A 20,067-nucleotide genomic window follows, 5' to 3' on the forward strand; every position below is an offset into this window, starting at 1 on the left:
ATAGTCAAGGCTATGGCCTTCCCAGTGGTCATGTACAGTTGTGAGAGATGGACCATAAAGAAGGCAGAATGCCAAAGAACTGATGCCTTGGAACTGTGGTGCTGGAGAAGACTCCTGAAAGTCCCCTGGACAGCAAGGAGTCAATCTTAAGAGAGATCAACCCTGAATATTCACTGGAAGGACTAATGTTGAAGCTCCAGTATTTTGGTCATCCAATGCGAACAGACTCGTTGGAAAAGTCCTTGATGGTGGGAAATATTGAGGGCAGAAGGAGAAGAGGGCGTCAGAGAACGAGATGGTTGGATGGCATCACCGACCCAATGGACTTGAGTTTGAGCAAACTCCAGGATAGGCTTGGCATGCTGCAGTCTAGGGGCGCAGAGATGGACGTGACTAGGCGACTGAACAACAATGAACACCTACTATGTAGCCAAGCACTGATACCATGAGCTTTCCAGACATCACCTTGTCCATTCCTCACAAATGGCCTTGCAAGGCAGTAGGTATCACCCTCACTGGAGAGATGAACACAGACCAGAGTCAGTCAGTGATGAAGGAGAGATCTGAGGGCAGTCAGTGTGATTCCAGAGGCTGTGTCATCTCCACACGACCATGCTGCCTCCCTCTACACCATTCTGCCCACACACGGCCATGATTTACAGCAATGCCATTCTTTTCAGCAGCTGAGGGGGTGGGGGGAAGGAAACAATCCACTTAACGCATGCTGGGAAGACCCAGAGATCAAGTTTTTAAGAACTGGGGCATTATCTACCTCTCTCTCAGAAAGTTCTGATAGACAAAAAGATAAAGACGAAGCTGAAGAACAGATGCTTAGTTGGAGGAAAAGAACTGAAAGGCAAACCTCTCACCAAGGGACTGGGCAAGAATGGAGAAAGATAATAACCATCACGGAGGCTCTGGTGGAGATTGCTGTGAAGCTTATTTCCAGGGTGGACTGTCAAGGCAGGCAAGCTCTAGGCAGGCAGTGACCTTTTAGAAGTTGACAGTCCAGTTTTCTACTCGGAAGAAGCCAATACAGAGACACAAAATCAGACTATTTTGAATATAACATACATACATGAAGAACAGTTTTAAATTATTTTAAAATAATTATCCAAAAGCAGGAATGGCTGAAAACATGATCTCTCTTTGCACTTCCCTCAAAAGCCCCCCAGAGAAACAGGAATAGAAGGAAAGATAGATTGACTGGGGTTCAAGGGGTTCTAGGGAACTGAATGACTTTGGCCATGTCACTTAACCTCTGAGTCTCACTTCCCTAGTTGTTAAATGGGTGGGTGGGGAGATTAAGCAAAAATTCCGAGGCTCCTTCAGATCCCAGATTCTGAAGACGCAGAGGCCACCGGGTTCAAAGGTATATTACTGCCATCTAGTGGCAAAACAAATACACTGATGACGCAAACAGAATCAGCAGGTTGGATGAACTAAGAAATGAATTGAGGCTTAGAAATCAATTGAAAAGAGGCCACAAGAAAATGAGGTCTGGAAAGGAAGTGATTTGCCTGAAGTCACACAATGGTTCCTGATGTGCAATACTTGTGGTGAAGAGAGTGACTGTATGCTAAGTCGCTTCAGTCAAGTCTGACTCTTTATGCGGACTGTAGCCCGCCAGGCTCCTCTGTCCATGGGATTCTCCAAGGCAAGAATACTGGAGTGGGTTGCCACGCCCTCCTACAGGGGATCGTCCCCACCCAGGGATCAAACCCCTGCTTCTCTAACGCCTCCTGCACTGGCAGACAAGTTCTTTATCACCAGTGCCACCTGGAAAGCCCAGCAACACTTACTAAACGTCAATAACTAAAACAGAATTGGACAGTTTGTTCCCCTGAGAACTACAGAGACCAAGCACCACTGGACAACAGGCATGGACTACTCTTAGAACTATGAAGTTAATTTTTACAAGGTTATCTAAGGCACATATGCAACAGATGTCATTTGCTTATGTGATATTACAAATTTCTTTCTTAACTTATGAGCCTACTACTCAAATTTTCTTCCTCCTCAAGGTTTCTAAAGAACAAATGAATAATCAGTAGCTTCACCTATTTTACTAATTTTCCTTACACGTTGACTGGGTTTTTCTGACACTCTGTATAATAAAGTGCAAAATGTTATAACTGAATCCTGATGCCAAACAACACTCTCCATTCTCTCTTTTCTGCATTGCTGACTCATTCCCACGACCCCAAATGCAGATAAGTGGTTGAATGTGACTTCATTAAACAGGAAATGACCCAAGCCAAACTCAAGAGAGTTATCAATGTTGTCTGCTAGTAGCTTTTCCTAAAATAATGCTTGGTGCTCATATTTTTAAAAAATGTGCACCACCAACCAATTCTTTCATAACCAAATTTCTCATTTACTATTAAATACTAAGTTCTCCTCCCTAAGGAAACACAAATCTTAACCTGCCAGCTTTGTCAGTTTCTCTCTTTCTCAAAAGCTTCCTCTCTGTCAGTGTCTTCTTTTAAAATTCAAAGCAGCACTTTTTCCTTTCACTAGCAAGGGTATTAATCGTTTAGTGTCTCCCTCTTATCCCCATCCTAGACTGGGTTACCACTGATTCTTCTATTCCCCTACTCTTTCCAGTTCACAGTGTGAAGTAACATGGGTGTTTACACATCACCTGCATGAGACTCTCCTGTGAGACACAGCTCTTCATTTTCAGGCCACAGAAAACGGGGTTACAGTGCTTTTCTACCAACTACCACCATGCTGCAATGGTCAGGACACAAAACGTCGCTGAGAACTGAGTATGGACCAGGAAATATGCTAGACACTTTATGTATATTGGCTCTAATTTTCCAATTAGATCAAACTGACGGAGGAATTACATCTCCACTTTACAAACAAGAAAACTGAAGCTCAGAAAGATGAGGTGACTCACTTAGAGATTACTAGGATCTGGAGTCAGGTCTATGGCCACGGAGCCCTTCCCTCTACCCCTCAGTTCCAGCTACAGCCCAGATGTTATCACAGCGCTCATATTTCTTGGCAGTTAGGCAAGTTAGACCTTAAGAGTTTCATGTTTTATTGCTTACCAATATGAGAAAGGAAGAACAAAAAGGAAATAATCTCTTTCTTTTCTCTACATATTATTTGCATATGTTCATTCTGTCTTCTCCACTGGAATGTAAGCTCCAGTCTCCTTGGACCTCCCCACCACAATAACACAAGTACACGATGGAAACTCTGTAACTCCACTGCAAATACATTTTCTTCTTTCAAAACTGACATGAAAGAGAAAGTTAACCCCCCAAATCATGGAAGAACACAAGCTCTCAGGATAATTAACAATTCTATCAGTGCATCATGAAAGTCTGGTCTTACACACAGCATGGGCTGGGAAGGGCTGCCGTGGTCCCTTGAAAACTCCCTGGTCTCACAGAGACTCACCAGCTCTCACGTGCTGGACTGTTCCATACACCGAAGTTACAGCTTCGCTGTGCTCCCAATGAAAGCCCCGATGGTTATGAATTAAAGGAAAAAAACATTCAAACTGCACAGTCTTGTATTCAAAGCTTCCCATAACTTCTAACTTGACCTCAGCCAAATCCACAATTCCTTCCTAACATAAGACAACATCCTTTAGAGGCAAAACAGTAAAGAAGTTAAGAGTAAGTGCTGTAACACCAGAAAGCCCAGATTCAAATCCCAGCTCCACTCCTCACATAAACTGTGGGATTTGGTGTAAACTAATTAGGCCTCTGTTTCCTAACTTGTTAAATGAGAGTAAAAACAGTTAAGTACCTCAGGGACTGGGCTGAGGACTAACAATATATACAAAATGCTTAGAACAGTACCTGGCACCCAGTAAATGCTCAACGTTAGCTGCTAGTATTACTATTATAACTGAATCTAAACATAAATAGTCAAAACCTACAGTTACCAAGAAACCTTTGCTACATGTTTGGTTTTTGCATCTGCTAGTTTTCTTTCCTAAAACAAATTTTCCTAATGTTTGCCCCCTATCTAAATCCCAACTGTTTCTCCTAGTTCATATCTTACAATGATTTAGAAAGAGTTCATTTCCACTTACATTCTAGCTTACACTATAGAAGATGTTTAATAAACAGAAGTTGCTATTATAATGTTAATGCTCTCATCTTCTTCTCATCTCAATTGAAACATAATTGTCTCCAGAGCTAACACCTTCATCTCTTCTCATTCCACTCTTCTCTAGAATGACATTCCCTAGTTGTCATCCCCTCTTTCTTGATAACATTCAATCTCTCCTTCATTCACTGGGTTCAACCCTGTAAGTGAAAAGTGTTAGTTGCTCAGCCGTGTCCAACTCTTTGTGACCCAATGACTGTAGCCCACCAGGCTCCTCTGCACATGAAATTCTCCAGACAAGAACATAGGAGTGGGAAGCCATTCCCTTCTCCAGGGGATCTTCCTGACCCAGGGACTGAACCCAGGTCTGCTGCATTGCAGGGAGATTCTTTACTGTCTGAGCCACCAGGGAAGCCCTTCAACCCCATAAAAGTCTTCAGTATCCTGAAAAGTTTTACTTGATTCTGCTGCTCCTTAGTACAATACTCTACATTTTGACTCTCATTTCCTGGACGTGCTCCTAAAAGAACAGTCTCTAGATGTTATGCCAATTTCCTCATCCTCACTCTTTAATCTCCTGAAGCTGGTATTGAAGATCAATAGTTAGCTCCAAATCCAATGAACTCTTCTTAGCCCTCTTCAGACTTTATCACTCCAGGTGACATTTCTCACGGACATTTGTTTTTCCTTTAGTTTCCATGAATTGCTTCTTTGGGGTTCCTTCTCTCCCTCTGATCAAGACTCTGGTGTACTTTGCTTGAATCATATTTCACTGATGCTATTTCCTCTCCCTTCCTCCAACCCCTAGAGATGTCCAAAGTTCAAGATTTTGCCTGAGATTCTCTTCCAACACAGTTTCTATAAAGAATTCATTCACTTGCATGAATCTGCCTCAGTGCCACAGAAAACCCAACTGTAAGCCCAGCTCGGCCTCACTCCTGGGCTTCAGGCTTTTATGCCCAGGGGACTGTGGGCCATCTCTACTCAAGACACAGCAACATCTCTTCACGTTCGACACTCAAAATCAAATCATTATCCCCTATCAAAGATATTTTCCCTTTTTCTTATATCCTCTGGATATAAGATAGGAACATTTCCTTCTTAATCAAACAATTGAGAAAACTGGCATGTTCTCTGATTCCAAACTCTCCTTCAGTCCTGCCAACCCAAGGAATAAATCCCAGAAAATTTTCCTTTATAAACAGCTTCAAACTGTTCTGTCCTTCCATGTGTATGTGTTTGTATGCTCAGTCAGGTCTAACTCTGCGACCCCACGGACTGTAAGCTCCTCTGTCCGTGGAAATTTCCAGGCAAGAATACTGGAGTGAGTTGCCATTTCCTACTCCAGGGGATCTTCCTGACCCAGGGATTAATCCATGTCTCTTGAGTCTCCTGCACTGGCAGGTGGATTCTTTACCACTGTGCTACCTGGGAAGCCCTATCTTTCCATCCTTACTGCTGGAGCCACTGATGGCTTATCCATACATTCATCCTTTACTTAAAACTTCTCAGAGTATCACTTTTGTCATATCACTCTTTTATTCAAAACCACAACAGACCTCGACATCTATATGGTTAGCTAATTCTGCAGAAGGATCCTTAAGGTCCTCCATAAACTACTTCTGTCCATATCATTTCCCAGAGGAAACTCTGCTCTCTGCTGATAGACCCACACAGTCTAATTCATTCCCACATCCACGTCTGGTTCACAGCAGGATCTCAATAACGCTAGTTAGGGAACCACATTCAAACCGCAACATTTTTGAAAGTGAAACAAGGCACTAAAACATCACTAAAATTATATGACCTCAAAAAGACCTTATTTACTGACCAACAAATTATTGATCGTCAAACTGGTTTTACTGTATCAGAGGATACATTCTCAAAACCATTCTCAAAACTTAAATTATTTATTGAAAATTGTACTAGAGGAAAAAATTTAAAATGCTGATTATCTGAGCATTTAAAAATAAGAAAAGGATTCTTCCCTGTTGGTCCAATAGTGTGGACTCTGCACTCCCCGTGCAGGGGCCCTGGGTACAATCCCTGATGAGGGAATGAGACCCCATATGCTGCAGGTAAGAATCTGCATGCTACAACTAAAGATCCCACATGTTGCAAGGAAGATCTAAGATCCCATGTGCCACAATTAAGACCCAGCACAGCTAGCTAAATAAATTTAAAAAGTGTAGTAACTAAAAACTGGTCACAATGTTTTAAGTGTCTGACTAAAGTTAACAAGGTGACAGACACCTCCCTGTGCAGACATCATGGATCATGTTCAAATAGTGTGTGTGTGTGTGTGTGTGTGTGTGTGTGTGTGTGTGTGTGTGTGTATGTAAATGACAACAGCTAGTTTTTGTTTCCATTGGTAGAAGCTTGTTTGACCATATTATGCCCACCACTACAACCTACTCCAAGTATATTTCTGCTCCACTGGTTTTCTTAATTCAGAAAGAGCATTACTTTTACCATCCTGCCACGATCCACCAAAATGTGTATCCTTCTTATTACCCTGTAAGTACTTTTATCTTTGATGTTTAACGTTTTAACTGCGTTTATAATAGCATTCAGAATAACGTCAGATGTTTCACCTTTGATACAGCACATTACCAAAAATTTTATGTTGAATCCACTAATCAGGTAAAAAAAATGAAAACTAGTGAGAACCAAATTAATGAATTTTCTATTTGAAGCATCTGATGTCACTGATATTAAACTGGCAAAGTCAACTGTTAACAAACAAACTCTGCTAAAAGAACTAGCACATTAACAGCTATGATCTCACTTTTCATACATGCACGAGAATATTTGTTATCGACTAATTTTCTAAACTAATGTTGCTCATTTTCATTTGCACTAGATAAAAAGTCCAGTCTCATAGAATAACATGAAAATGCACCTCCTACAGCTGTGTATTAAACTGTCATTTTTGGACATGCTTCCTATTAAAACAACAACAACAAAAACTACCTTTTTTTCCCCGCCACTGCCTGCACCACGGAACTTGCCAGATCTTAGTTCCCTGACCAAGGACTGAGCCCTGGCAGTGGAATTGTGGAGTCCTGGAATTCCTGAAAAAACTAACTTTTAACATAAACGCTAATGTTTCTTCAGAAGACATGAGTTTTTGGTTTTCATGTGATTAGTGAAATGATTACGGCCCCTGAGGTGGAATGTAATTACATCAACTATGTTTTGTGCAAGTTACACATTCATTTCCTCTCTTGACAAATAAAAATTAAGTTCTTAATTATTCTCTAAAAACACATGTTTAAAATTTGTTTGCTTTTTGGAGATGATTGCTGCCAAAAGGGTTTATTATAAACTATACGAAAAGTTACCAAGCTATGTAATATGGAAATAGTGGTACATTTAGACTATACAGTAAGTGACCAAACCCTTGTGTCTAGAGAATTCAGACTATTCTTCATGCGCTTTTATTTCTGGCAGGACTGCTCTGCCTCCACTCCCAATACATCTATCCAGCCTACAATTCCCCACATTTCCCACTAATCCTGCCAACTGGTAGCCAGGCAACGTCATGCGGCTCACAGGCCGCAACTTGGCACAGATGTCTGATGTGCAACAAGGGGCTTACAGAGACACTGCCTCCAACATTTCTCCCGTCACCACCGAAGGCCCGAGCAGTCGGCTATCCTCGGCCTCTCACAGCAAGCATAGTAGGTGTTATCAGCAAGCCTCCTGCACAATGTCCTTGAAAGGGCGAGAGTAGTTAAGCTGCATCTGGAAAGGGTTGGGGAAAAAAGAGACAGGCACCTACTAGTCATCTTTCAGAATTTCGCACGTCGTAAAGAGGAAGCTCCATCTACCACATGTCTCAAACACCATACTACAGGAGGTTACGGCAGAAGATGGAAGCACAAAGTGAATGTCTATGAAAAGCCATTCCAGTTTCCTTTGATGTAACTGTTAATAACAGCACCTCATTGATTTTTTTTTCCTGTAAATTTTTATGGGGAGGGACAGCACTGCACAACATGTGGGATCGTGGTTCCCCTGTCAGGGGTAGAACCCACTCTCCCCTGGAGTGGGAATGCAGAGTCTTAACCACAAGACCACAAGGGAAGCCCCCAGCACTTCATAAAAAATTTAGGCCAACCTGGATGGGCTATCAGGAAAACAGGCAGAGTGGGAGAGCCACGGATGCTGGGTAAACTCTCAAATCCTCACCTTCCTTCACACTTTTTTCCTGGTGTGAAGCCACTTCCCTCCTGGCACGTGTACTGACTGCATCAATCGGTGAACATCTAAGCTAACTTCTGTCCCATCACAGAGACCCCTCACCTCCTCTCAATGCCTACAGTCCTTCTGCCTATACAAGTGTCTTTGTGTGTATGTATATATATGTGTGTGTGTGTACATAATATCATATAACCTTACAAAGACGACTAATTAAGGAAGAAAGTTTAAAAATGTTAAAAGGGGAGAGAGGGAAAACTGACAAGATAAAAGGAATGAAGTATGAGTGCTGAGGGAGGGAGGGCTGGAGAAGTAACAGGAAGTGACATTCTCCTTTTTCAGGGCTACACAGACTAGCTTGATATCTGAGCAATTTCTTTATGTTTACTTTTTGCTTCAAAGTAAGGAGCAATGAGAATACTAACTACCTAAGAGGAGACCTAAGAACGTATGCTTTAATTCTGGTCCTGAGTCTATAAAATCCTGCTTGGGAGGTTTGGTGACCACTTGACCACTTCCTTCCACTTTCTTCAGCTTCTAACAGCCCATAATTCCCAGAAGTCTAAGGCTGAATTTTAGAGGTTTCAGAAGTTATTTGGGAAAATGAAATATATAAGTGAATGACAGAAATCTTAAAAGCACAAGTGCAAACGGTACACACATCTTCTGGTTCTCAAACAAATGCACCACAGACAAATTCATTTAGTTTCGTAGACCATCCCTGATATAAAATCAAACACTTCTGTTTTTATACCAATTTGATTTCAGGAAGCCATTAAAATACACAAAACCTACTCAATGATCACTCTCATTCTGCCTGAGTTTTGTTATTAAACCTATCTCCTGGATATGTCTAAAAAGGTGGGAAAGAATTTTTTAATTCTACTTTTCTATTTCCTCTCATTCCAGGACTTTGAGGAGACAATAGCATGCAAGAGCTCTCCTTCTTTCAAAGACAGTTCAAACCTGCATCACAAGTTATAAGTCTACGGCCCTCAAGCTTGCGTCCTGTAGCAATTCTGCACAACTGCAGCATTGAACGCCTGCGTGTTTAGGCATGGCTCACAGACTGCCTGAACTGGATCCATATGACGAACTCTAAGATACCCTCAAATAATATCTATTTGTACTGTGATGCTGCTTGGAGCAACTGCTATTTCTTTGCCTTGCTAAGTAATTAATTTAAAATTATACAATGAGACCATCAAGCCCTGTCAAGTCCTCCTTTGCAAATTCCCTTACCTCATCCCTTCTTTCTGACTGCCCCTCCCGAACTAATAACTGTCCTTCTAGACCATCACTACAGTCTCCTAAGCCTGCCTACATCCAGGATCTCCTGTGGCCAGTGTGGCCAAAACAATATTCCAAAATCACCTCCACGCACCCACATTCCTTCATTCGAAACAAAGCCAAACACAAATCAAATCTTCAATGGCTCCCTATTTGCCAAATACAATCCAAAGAGTTTAGCCTCACATTCAAGACCTTCTGTAATCTGGCTCCGGTCTAGCTTTCCTACTGGAACTGTCCTATTCCCTTTCACTCAAAAAAACTAGCCTATTCACTAATATTCTGTTATACACACACACACACACACACACACACACACACACACACAGCACACACGCACAGCTTCTGTTTCTGGGGCTGGGCTCATGCTGTGCATTGCCTGGGAGACCCGTACCACTGCCTTTTGCTTTGGCCTATTCAAGTATTGTGTGTCCTTCAAAGTCAAAGTCACCATCCTCCATTGTCTACCAAAGGCAAAAACGGTCTCCTTAGACTCTATAAAACTTACACCTTACAAATGACTCTGGGCCTCTCTGTGATTCCTCGTATTGTTGGTTACCTTTGTCCAGGTCCATTTCACTAGCCTGTGGCCATTTTGGTAGAAATCAGACCACCTGGTGATCGGCTGCTGCTGCCTCCTCCTCTGGTTCAGTGCGATGTGTGCAGCAGACAGTTAATGTCTACTTGACTGAGTAACTGGTTGAAGACATTATTTACTCACTCATTCAGTAATTATTTATTAAAGACACAGTATGTGCTAGGCACTATTAGAAGCACTAGGAACATATAAATGAAACAAACAGATAAAAATTTCTGCCTCCGTGCAATTTATATTGCAATGGAGGAAGAACAGAATTTTTTAAAAAGTAAGCTATATATAATATTAGAAGGCGCTAAGTGCTGTGGGGAAAAATAAAGTGGGGAAGGGGAAGGAATGTAAGGAAGGGGGGAAGGCGGCAGTGAGATTTTAAGTAGAACAAACATGGAAGGCCTCTGTGGGAAAGGGACATTGGAGCCTAGATATGAATGAGGTAATGGAACAAGGTAAACAGATGTCTATCTGGAAGGAGAACATTCTAGGCAGAGGAACAACAAGCACTAAAATGCAGAGGCAGAAATGTGTCTGCCATGTTCAGGGAAGAACAAAGAGGCCAATGTTGGGTGAGTGAAGTGGGGAACGGGAGGAGGACAGTAAAGATGCAACAGGAGCTTGGCTTGGAAAAGCCTCGAGAGCCAGGCAAGGACTTTGGCTGTTACCACAGGCGATGCGGCAGAGGAATGACATGTCCAACTCAAATTTGAAAGGATCAACTCAGATGTTCACTGAATACAGGCAGATGGTAATAAGACAGAGGGCTTCTCTGGTGGCTCAGACAGTGAAGAATCTGCCTGCAATGCGGGAGAGCCAGGTTCAATCCCTGGGTGGGGAAGAGCCCCTAGAGAAGGAAATGGCTACCCACTCCGGTATTTCTGCCTGGAGAATCCCATGGACAGAGGAGCCTGGCAAGCTATACAGTCCATGGGGTCACAAAGAGTTGGACATGACTGAGCAACTAAGACAGCGGCAAGAAGACTAGTAAGGGAGGTAGCATGTTAACCAGGTGAGAGACAATGGGGATTTGACCACAATGGTGGCAGGAAGCAATGGTGGCAGGTGTCGTCTGATCCTGGATATATTTCAAGATTTACTGATGGATCACATGAGAGTATGAGGGAAAGAGAAATGAAGGATGACTCCAAGACCAAATAAGTTCAGTTCAGTTCAGTCGCTCAGTCGTGTCCAACTCTTTGCAACCCCATGAACTGCAGCAGGCCAGGCCTCCCTGTCCATCACCAACTCCCAGAGTTTACCCAAATTCATATCCATTGAGTCAGTGATGCCATCTAACCATCTCATCCTCTGTCATCCCCTTCTCCTCCTGCCCTCAGTCTTTCCCAGCATCAGGGTATTTTCAAATGATTCAGCTCTTCGCATGAGGTGGCCAAAATATTGGTGTTTCAGCTTCAACATCAATCCTCCAATGAGCACCCAGGACTGATTTCCTTTAGGATGGACTGGTTGGATATCCTTGCAGTCCAAGGGACTCTCAAGAGTCTTCTCCAACACCACAGTTCAAAAGCATCAATTCTTCGGTGCTCAGCTTTCTTTATAGTCCAACTCTCACATCCATACATGATCACTGGAAAAACCATAGCCTTGACTAGATGGACCTTTGTTGGCAAAGTAATGTCTCTGCTTTTTAATATGCTATCTAGGTTGGTCATAATTTTTCTTCCAAGGAGTAAGCGTCTTTTAATTTCATGGCTGCAATCGCCATCTGCAATGATTTTGGAACCCCCAAAAATAAAGTCAGCCACTGTTTCCACTGTTTCCCCATCTATTTGCCATAAAGTGATGGGACTGGATGCCATGATCTTAGTTTTCTGAACGTTGAGCTTTAAGTCAACTTTTTCACTCTCCTCTTTCACTTTCATCAAAAGTCCCTTTAGTTCTTCTTCACTTTCTGCCATAAGGGTGGTGTCATCTGCACATCTGAGGTTATTGATATTTCTCCCGGCAATCTTAATTTCAGCTTGTGCTTCCTCCAGCCCAGCATTTCTCATGATGTACTCTGCATATAAGTTAAATAAGCAGGGTGACAATGTATAGCCTTGACGTACTCCTTTTCCTATTTGGAAACAGTCTGTTGTTCCATGTCCAGTTCTAACTGTTGCTTCCTGACCTGCAGACAGGTTTCTCAAGAGGCAGGTCAGGTGGTCTGGTATTCCCATCTCTTTCAGAATTTTCCACAGTTTATTGTGATCCACACAGTCAAAGGCTTTGGCATAGTCAATACAGCAGAAATAGATATTTTTCTGGAACTCTCTTGTTTTTTCGATGATCCAGCAGATGTTGGCAATTTGATCTCTGGTTCCTCTGCCTTTTCTAAAACCTTCTTGAACATCTGGAAGTTCACAGTTCATGTATTGCTAAAAACTAGCTTGGAGAATTTTAAGCATCACTTTACTAGCGTGTGAGATGAGTGCAATTGTGCAGTAGTTTGAGCATTCTTTGGCATTACCTTGCTTTGGGATTGGAATGAAAACTGACCATTTCCAGTTCTGTGGCCACTGCCAAGGTTTCCAAATTTGCTGACATACTGAGTGCAGCACTTTCACAGCATCATCTTTTAGGATTTGAAATAGCTCAACTGGAATTCCATCACCTCCACTAGCTTTGTTCATAGTGATGCTTCCTAAGGCCCACTTGACTGCACATTCCAGGATGTCTGGCTCTAGGTGAGTGATCACACCATCGTGACTATTTGGGTCATGAAGATCTTTTTTGTATAGTTCTTGTGTGTATTCTTGCCACCTCTTCTTAATATCTTCTGCTTCTGTTAGGTCCATACCATTTCTGTCCTTTATTGAGCCCATCTTTGCATGAAATGTTCCCTTGGTATCTCTAATTTTCTTGAAGAGATCTCTAGTCTTTCCCATTCTATTGTTTTCCTCTGTTTCTTTGCCATGATCACTGAGGAAGGCTTTCTTATCTCTCCTCGCTATTCTTTGGAACTCTGCATTCAAATGGATCTATCTTTTCTTTTCTCCTTTGCTTTCACTTCTCTTCTTTTCACAGTTATTTGTAATGGGATGTCATTTACAGTGTTGGGGGTGGTCTTGGCAGCAAAAGCATCTAGAATGGTATTTCATATTAGAAATGTTAAGTCAGAGGAACAAAAAGGGAGACTGAGGAAGTTGTGAGATACAGAAATCTAGAATTCCAGGGAGAGGGCAGGACTGAAGATCAGCTTCTGGGAGTTGTCTGCATAGACAGTGTATTTAAATCTACGCTACTAGATGAGATCAAGGGAGGGAGTGTAGACAGAAATAAAGCTTGAGGACTAAGACCTAGGAACCAGCCAAAAAAAAAAAAAAAAAAAATGGAGAAGGCGTAGCCAGTGAGGCAGGAGGACAATGTTAAGGGTGGATGTTAAACAGAGACTAAGTGCTCAGAAAATAATTCATGTGTGTAAGATAGGTGGCGCTGATTTAACTTAGATGATGGAGGCTAACTGAGGGAATTTATTTTCCCCACCTCTTATGGCAGCTGTGACTGAGTAAACTTTAAGCAAATAAGCAAAGATATGATACAGTTTTCCATAAAAGTAAAATTTTAATAACACAATAATGAGTTCTAGTTTCTACTCAAAAAAACAGAGTCCAGTGATAATCAAGTTAGTGTAGGGTTTTTCAACCTTGGCCCTACTGGCATTTTAGCCTGAATACTTCTTTATTGTAGGGGGGCTGTGCTAAGCCTTATGGGATGTTTAACAGCATCCCTGGTCCCTACCCACTAGATGTCAGCAATGCACCCCTTCACTTCCCACTGCCAAAGGACCTGGGGTCAAAATCATCCCCAGTTGAGAATCTCTGAGTTAGAGCAAGCTGGCAACAAAAATCAACTCCATGTTAAGCATCCCTGCCGAGAAATGCACCTGCCACTCTCTGCTGGTGCTCTATACCTGTCTTCCTCTCTTCTCCAGGCCTCTCATAGCCCATGGACTGGGAAGAGCCGCACTGTATTCACTGTCTGGAGTGAAGGAAGTAAGCAATTAGTGCAACCTGTCATAAAAAAATGTTTCCTGATTTTTTTCAATGAAAAAGATATGCCCCGAGGGAATTCTCTGGTGGTCCAGGGATCAGGACTCAGCACTTTCACTACCATGGCTTGGGGTTCAATCCCTGGTCAGAGGACTAAGATCCTGCAAGCTTCACGGTACAGCAAAAAAAAAAAAAAAAAAAAAAAAAAAAGTGTGCACATCTATTGGATGGTTGCTGCCAAAAGACATGCCTCGCATCTACCCACTTCAAAAGTGACTGTTTCTGCACAACCTCACTCATCACAGCACTATTTGCAACTGTCAGGAGGGAGGAACAGCCCAGTGGCCATCAACAAATGAATGGATAAAAACTGGTGTGGACATACACTGGAGTGTTATTCAGCCTTCAAAGAAAGAAAAGTCTGGCAGATGATACAACATGGATGCACCATGAGGATATGACACTAAGTGAAATATGCTAGCCACAAAAGGACAAATACTGTATGACTCCATTCATGCGAGTTTCTTAGAGGAGCCAAATTCAGAGAGACAGAGAGCAGAGTGGTCTCAGGGGCTGGAGTTATGGGAGGAAAATTGGGAGCTTTTGTTTACTGGGTACAGAGTTTCAGTTCTGAAGGATGAAAAAAGCTGTAGAGATGGGTAGTGCTGCAATAGCTACACAACAAGTGAATGTACTTCACACTACTGAACTGTACACTTAGAAATGGTTAAGATGGTAAATTTTATGCTACAGGCTTTTTACCACTTAAAAAAAAAAGAGTGTACATTCATTCTGGAGTCAGACTGGGTCCAAATACTGGCAAAACGCCTAATGAGGCACTGGCTCATTATAAGTGCTCAGTAAACACTAGTAGCTGACTATTGCTGTTTGGTCACTCAGCCGTGTCTAACCCTTTTTGATCCCATGAACTGCAGCATGCCAGGCTTCCCTGTCCTTCACTATCTCTCAGACTTTTCACAACTCGTGTCCATTGAGTCAGTGATACCATCCAACTATCTCATCCTCTGTAGTCCCCTTCTCCTCCTGCCTTCAATATTTCCCAGCATCAGGGTCTTTTCCAATGAGTTGACTCTTTGCATCAGGTGGCCAAAGCATTGGAGCTTCAGCTTTAGCATCAGTCTTTTCAAAGAATATTTAGGGTTGACTTCCTTTAGGATTGGCTGGTTTGATCTCTTTGCAGTCCAAGGGAATCTCAAGAGTCCCTCCAGAACAATTCTTCAGAACAATTCAAAAGCATCAATTCTTCAGCGCTCAGCCTTCCTTATGGTCCAACTCTCACATCCATACATAACTACTGGAAAACCATAGCTCTGACGATACGGACCTTCATCAGCAAAGGTAGCTGACTCTAAGTTACTATTATAACTAAAATTAAATCAAGTCAGTGTGCATGTTTATCAGGAGCATGGTTTAGTTATATGTGACTTTGGTGATTGGGAAGGCAGTCATTAAGAAAGTCTGGTTAAAAGAAAAAACACTGTTCCTGGGACTAAAATCATTTTACTAACCGAGTATCAATAATACAAAATAAGTTGATCTCTTTCACCTCAAAATCAGGTCCTCGCCTATGGATTTATCTTGTCGCTTACTTATTTTAAATATCCAGGTTTCTTTTGTATTACTTTTCAAACCTTGAAAAATGTTAAACAATTTAAAATATCTCTGTATTTGTAATACAAATATAGACATTTTTTCCTAAAATGATCAACTATCCATTCTATATGTTACTTTAATTATATGAAAGTTTTTTTCATTACTGGCATCAGCAATTACTTGAAGAGTCCTACACTGTCTGTAACTCTGACAATCATCACTGCCTTCCTAGAATATCTACTCAGAATGGACCCCAACTTTAATAGTTGTATTTGTGTCAAGGACAGTTAACAGAGAAAAATAACAAAATGAAACAGAAAAGTGAATAACAGAAACACAAAAGAAAGCAAGTAAGAGAAAATCAACCTATCCACTTTTGGCGACAAGCAGAAAGTGTATCAGAGTCTAGATTCTTAGCCCAGAGATGAGCTCACCAGTCTTTAAGACAGAAAATGGGTATTCATTCAGTAAGAATCAAAACTAAAGAAAAGTAGAAATGATGAGAGCAGACGAGGATTTATGAACTGTCCAACCTGCATGGGATTAATCTTCACCGAGCGTTCGAAGCACTCCACACACTCTTTGAACTCCCTGCTTCGCAGGTGGAGGAGGCCTTTGGAGCGCTGGGCTCGAGCGCTGCGGTGTCGAGACAACTCCCAGGCCTGGTCATAGTAAGAGTGGTCTCGAAGGACATCTCCGAGCAAGCAGTATAGACTTGGCGTTTCCTTTTTCTCCAGCTCTTTCCTCAGGATTTCTTCTGCCTAGAGAAAACAACAAAAATAAATAAATTGCTGAGCAGTGACCAATGCCTATTTTCAGCACATTATACAGTCTTTTGTGTCACATGACCCAAAATTTTATTTTCAAAGTTTGAGATGATCTGCTTATTTCATGCATCTGCTTATTTCATGTCCTAGGCTTATTTCAGTCTAGGACACAGGCTGAAAAAGAAAGGAACAAAAGAAGATAAATACAAAGTAACTGAGGAACAAGAAGTATAAGGGGGGGGCTTCCCTGACACGGGTTCAATCCCTGGTCTGGGAAGATCCCACATTTCCCGGAGCAACGAAGCCTGCGTGCCACAACTACTGAAGCTTTATAAACCTGTGCTCTGGGAGGGAGGTGGGAGGGGGGATCGGGATGGGGAATATATATAAATCCATGGCTGATTCATGTCAATGTATGACAAAAACCACTACAATATTGTAAAGTAATTAGCCTCCAACTAATAAAAATAAATGGAAAAAAAAAACAAAACCCAAACCTGTGCTCTGCAACAGAGAAGTCACCACAATGAGAAGCCTGCTTGCCACCACTAGAGAAAGCCCTCTCAAAGCAACAAAGACCCAGAACAGCCAAAAATAAAAATAAATAAACAAATTCTTAAAAGAAAAAAGAAAAGAAGAGGTGAACATGCTTTGCTGGCATGTGAATCCTCCAGGAAAGGCGTCAAGGAGAGATGACATCATGATACTGGGGGGCATCATTCAGCGCCCTGTTTTCCTGCTCCCTTGTTCCAGCTGTCACCACTGTGACCATTTGTTAAAGCAGAACCTTTAAATCACCTCCACCCAACAGGACTGAATAGTATGCTTTCCCTTTTCTTTAAATGCTTTGCTCGGGGAGCCTGGGATTGCTGAAAAATTTACAAAAGAAGGAAGAGTGTACAATTTAATAGGTATTGTTAAACACCTGCCTCTTAATCAAACTACACTTTGCCTCACAGAGAAAACCTGCCAACACAAGACCTATCTGCTTCCAGATAGTCCATTCACTTTAGAAATTACAGGCCATCCTCAATACACAGCTTGGGCATTAAGTCTCATGTGTCCACAATTTAGGTTCACCTTGTCACAAGCTAACTCGGGACTTGTTAAAACATCTTCCCCAATTCCCCCACCCAAGTCCATTTCTGATTAATTTCAACAGAAAGCAAGAAGCAGGGTGTTAGCTCTACTTTCCATCCTCATACAAATAGCTTCACATAAACAGCAGTGGGGTCACCAAACATGCCAAGAAAGCCATGGGAGTAGCTAGAGGGTAAAGCAATCCAGGAAGCCAGCCTCTGGTAGCTAAAACGGTAGATCAGACCCTGCCTACCTTGAATGGCTGGCAATCTTAAAGTCTGTGTATTTTATTTTCAACATATCTCTTAATTCTTGGGCAGTCTACTTTTTGTGAGATTTTTTAAAAGACGGCTATGTTTCTCAAAGTGTCTTTGGATGCCATCTCTTTTGCATTTTTGATACAGCATGGGTTATGTAGGTCTTTTAGACCTAGTATGAAAATGAAACCAGAATTCATAAAACAGATTCTATGGGAAAACAGTTCTAAGTCCTAAACAATCAAAATAAAAATGAAGTTTTCAAATATAATTCACGTAATTCCTTTATTCACAGATAATACAATAGCTATTAATGTATATAACTGTAATTCTATATTCAATACATTGATTTTTCAATACATTTCAATATATCTTATATTCTATATATATGTATATGTATTCAGCCAAATTGTGCGTAACAGACTGTACACAGCAGGATTTTTATTACCTTACAGTGTAGTTGAAGGCATCTCTTTTGGCAACATGGCACTGAAATTTTATACCCACACTCTCTCACTTCTGCTTTAAACTGTTACGGTGGATTCTGTGGTCTGCAATTAAATAATGACCATTACAGTAACTGGGTACAGAAGTGATTACAGACAATACACTCCTGAAAAAAATGAAACTTTATGCCTGGTGATCTGATCTGGTAAGATTTGAAAACAATGGGGATCCAAAGATTATGACAGGGTTTAGTATCAGTAGTCCATGACATCCAGTGAGGAAGGGACTGTTTAAATTATATCCACAATAATTTAGAATGAAAAACCTATCTAATCAAGGCTTTTGTGGTTTTAATGATAGGACATTGTGGAAGAGCACAAGACTGTTTCTAAGCGAACTGGACAGCACAAAAAAGAAAATGACACTCAGTGTTTTAAATCCTCAGGGTCAGAGAACCAGGCAATCTCCTAAAATAATTTCTTTTTCCTCATAGCTGCCAAGCTGGTACCAATAGCCAAAAGTCAGATGCAAGCACTGCTCTTGTAGGATTGTTGAATTATGATATTGAATGAATTCAGTTGCGTGAGTTCTATGTAAAAGTTAGGGCATTTGATGGGGTTAACCACATATGCTTTGCTGTTGTTTAGCCGCTCAGTTGTGTCCGACTCTTTGCAATCCCATGGACTGCAGCACATTAGGTTCCCCTGTCCTTTGCTATCTCCCAGAGTTTGCTCAAACTCATGTTCATTGAGTCGATAATGCCATCCACCATCTCATCTTCTGTCACCCCCTTCTCCTCCTGCCCTCAATCTTTAGCCATTCATTTTGTTTCCTCTATTGCCTCTTGGCTTTTGATCGTTTAATTAAAATTTTCATGATTGCTCTAGGGATACTCATGCACATCTTTAATTTATCTAAGTTCATTTAGACTTAATATTGTATCATCTCACCTTTCTCATGTCACAAGCTGTCTTCCTAAATTTCTATTCTATAGAAACAATGAGAGATAAAAGACTGCTATTGTTTTAAGCCACTGTATTTTGATGTGGTTTGTTACATACCAATGATAATTTTAAGTTGTTTAAGGCAAGAGGGTTACTCTAGTATCAGTTACTTCATCATGGCCAGGAGAAGGGGACACTGATTACAAAAGAGCCAGACCCAAGAATTTTTTTTTTCATTTATTTTTATTAGTTGGAGGCTAATTACTTTACAATACTGTTGTGGTTTTTGCCATACATTGACATGAATCAGCCATGGCTTTACATGTGTTCCCATCCCGATCCCCCTCCCTCTCCATTCCATCCCTCTGGGTCTTCCCAGTGCACCAGCCCTGAGCACTTGTCTCATGCATCCAACCTGGGCTGGTGATCTGTTTCACCCTTGATAGTATACTTGTTTCAATGCTGTTCTCTCAGATCATCCCACCCTTGCCTTCTCCCAGAGTCTAAAAGTCTGTTCTGTACATCTGTGTCTCTTTTTCTGTTTTGCATATAAGGTTATCGTTACCATCTTTTAAAAATGCATATATATGCATTAGTATACTGTATTGGTCTTTATCTTTCTGGCTTACTTCACTCTGTATAACAGGCTCCAGTTTCATCCATCTCATTAGAACTGATTCAAATGAATTCATTTTAATGGCTGAGTAATATTTCACAGTGTATATGTACCACAGCTTCCTTATCCATTCGTCTGCTGATGGGCATCTAGGTTGCTTCCATGTCCTGGCTATTATAAACAGTGCTGCA

General features: G+C 41.5%; 1 protein-coding gene across 1 annotated transcript in view; it reads right to left on the reverse strand.

Annotated features, from left to right (window-relative positions):
* The window catches only part of TTC27 (tetratricopeptide repeat domain 27), a 160,449-nt gene that overhangs the window by 38,377 nt on the left and 102,005 nt on the right, over nucleotides 1-20,067 (reverse strand). Inside the window, exon 13 of the mRNA XM_065929457.1 lies at nucleotides 16,299-16,526. Coding sequence (XP_065785529.1) covers nucleotides 16,299-16,526 — 228 coding nt within the window. The remainder of the gene's footprint in view (nucleotides 1-16,298; nucleotides 16,527-20,067) is intronic.

Source organism: Muntiacus reevesi, chromosome 3 (genome assembly GCF_963930625.1).
Source record: "Muntiacus reevesi chromosome 3, mMunRee1.1, whole genome shotgun sequence".
Classification (NCBI taxonomy): Eukaryota; Metazoa; Chordata; class Mammalia; order Artiodactyla; family Cervidae; genus Muntiacus; species Muntiacus reevesi.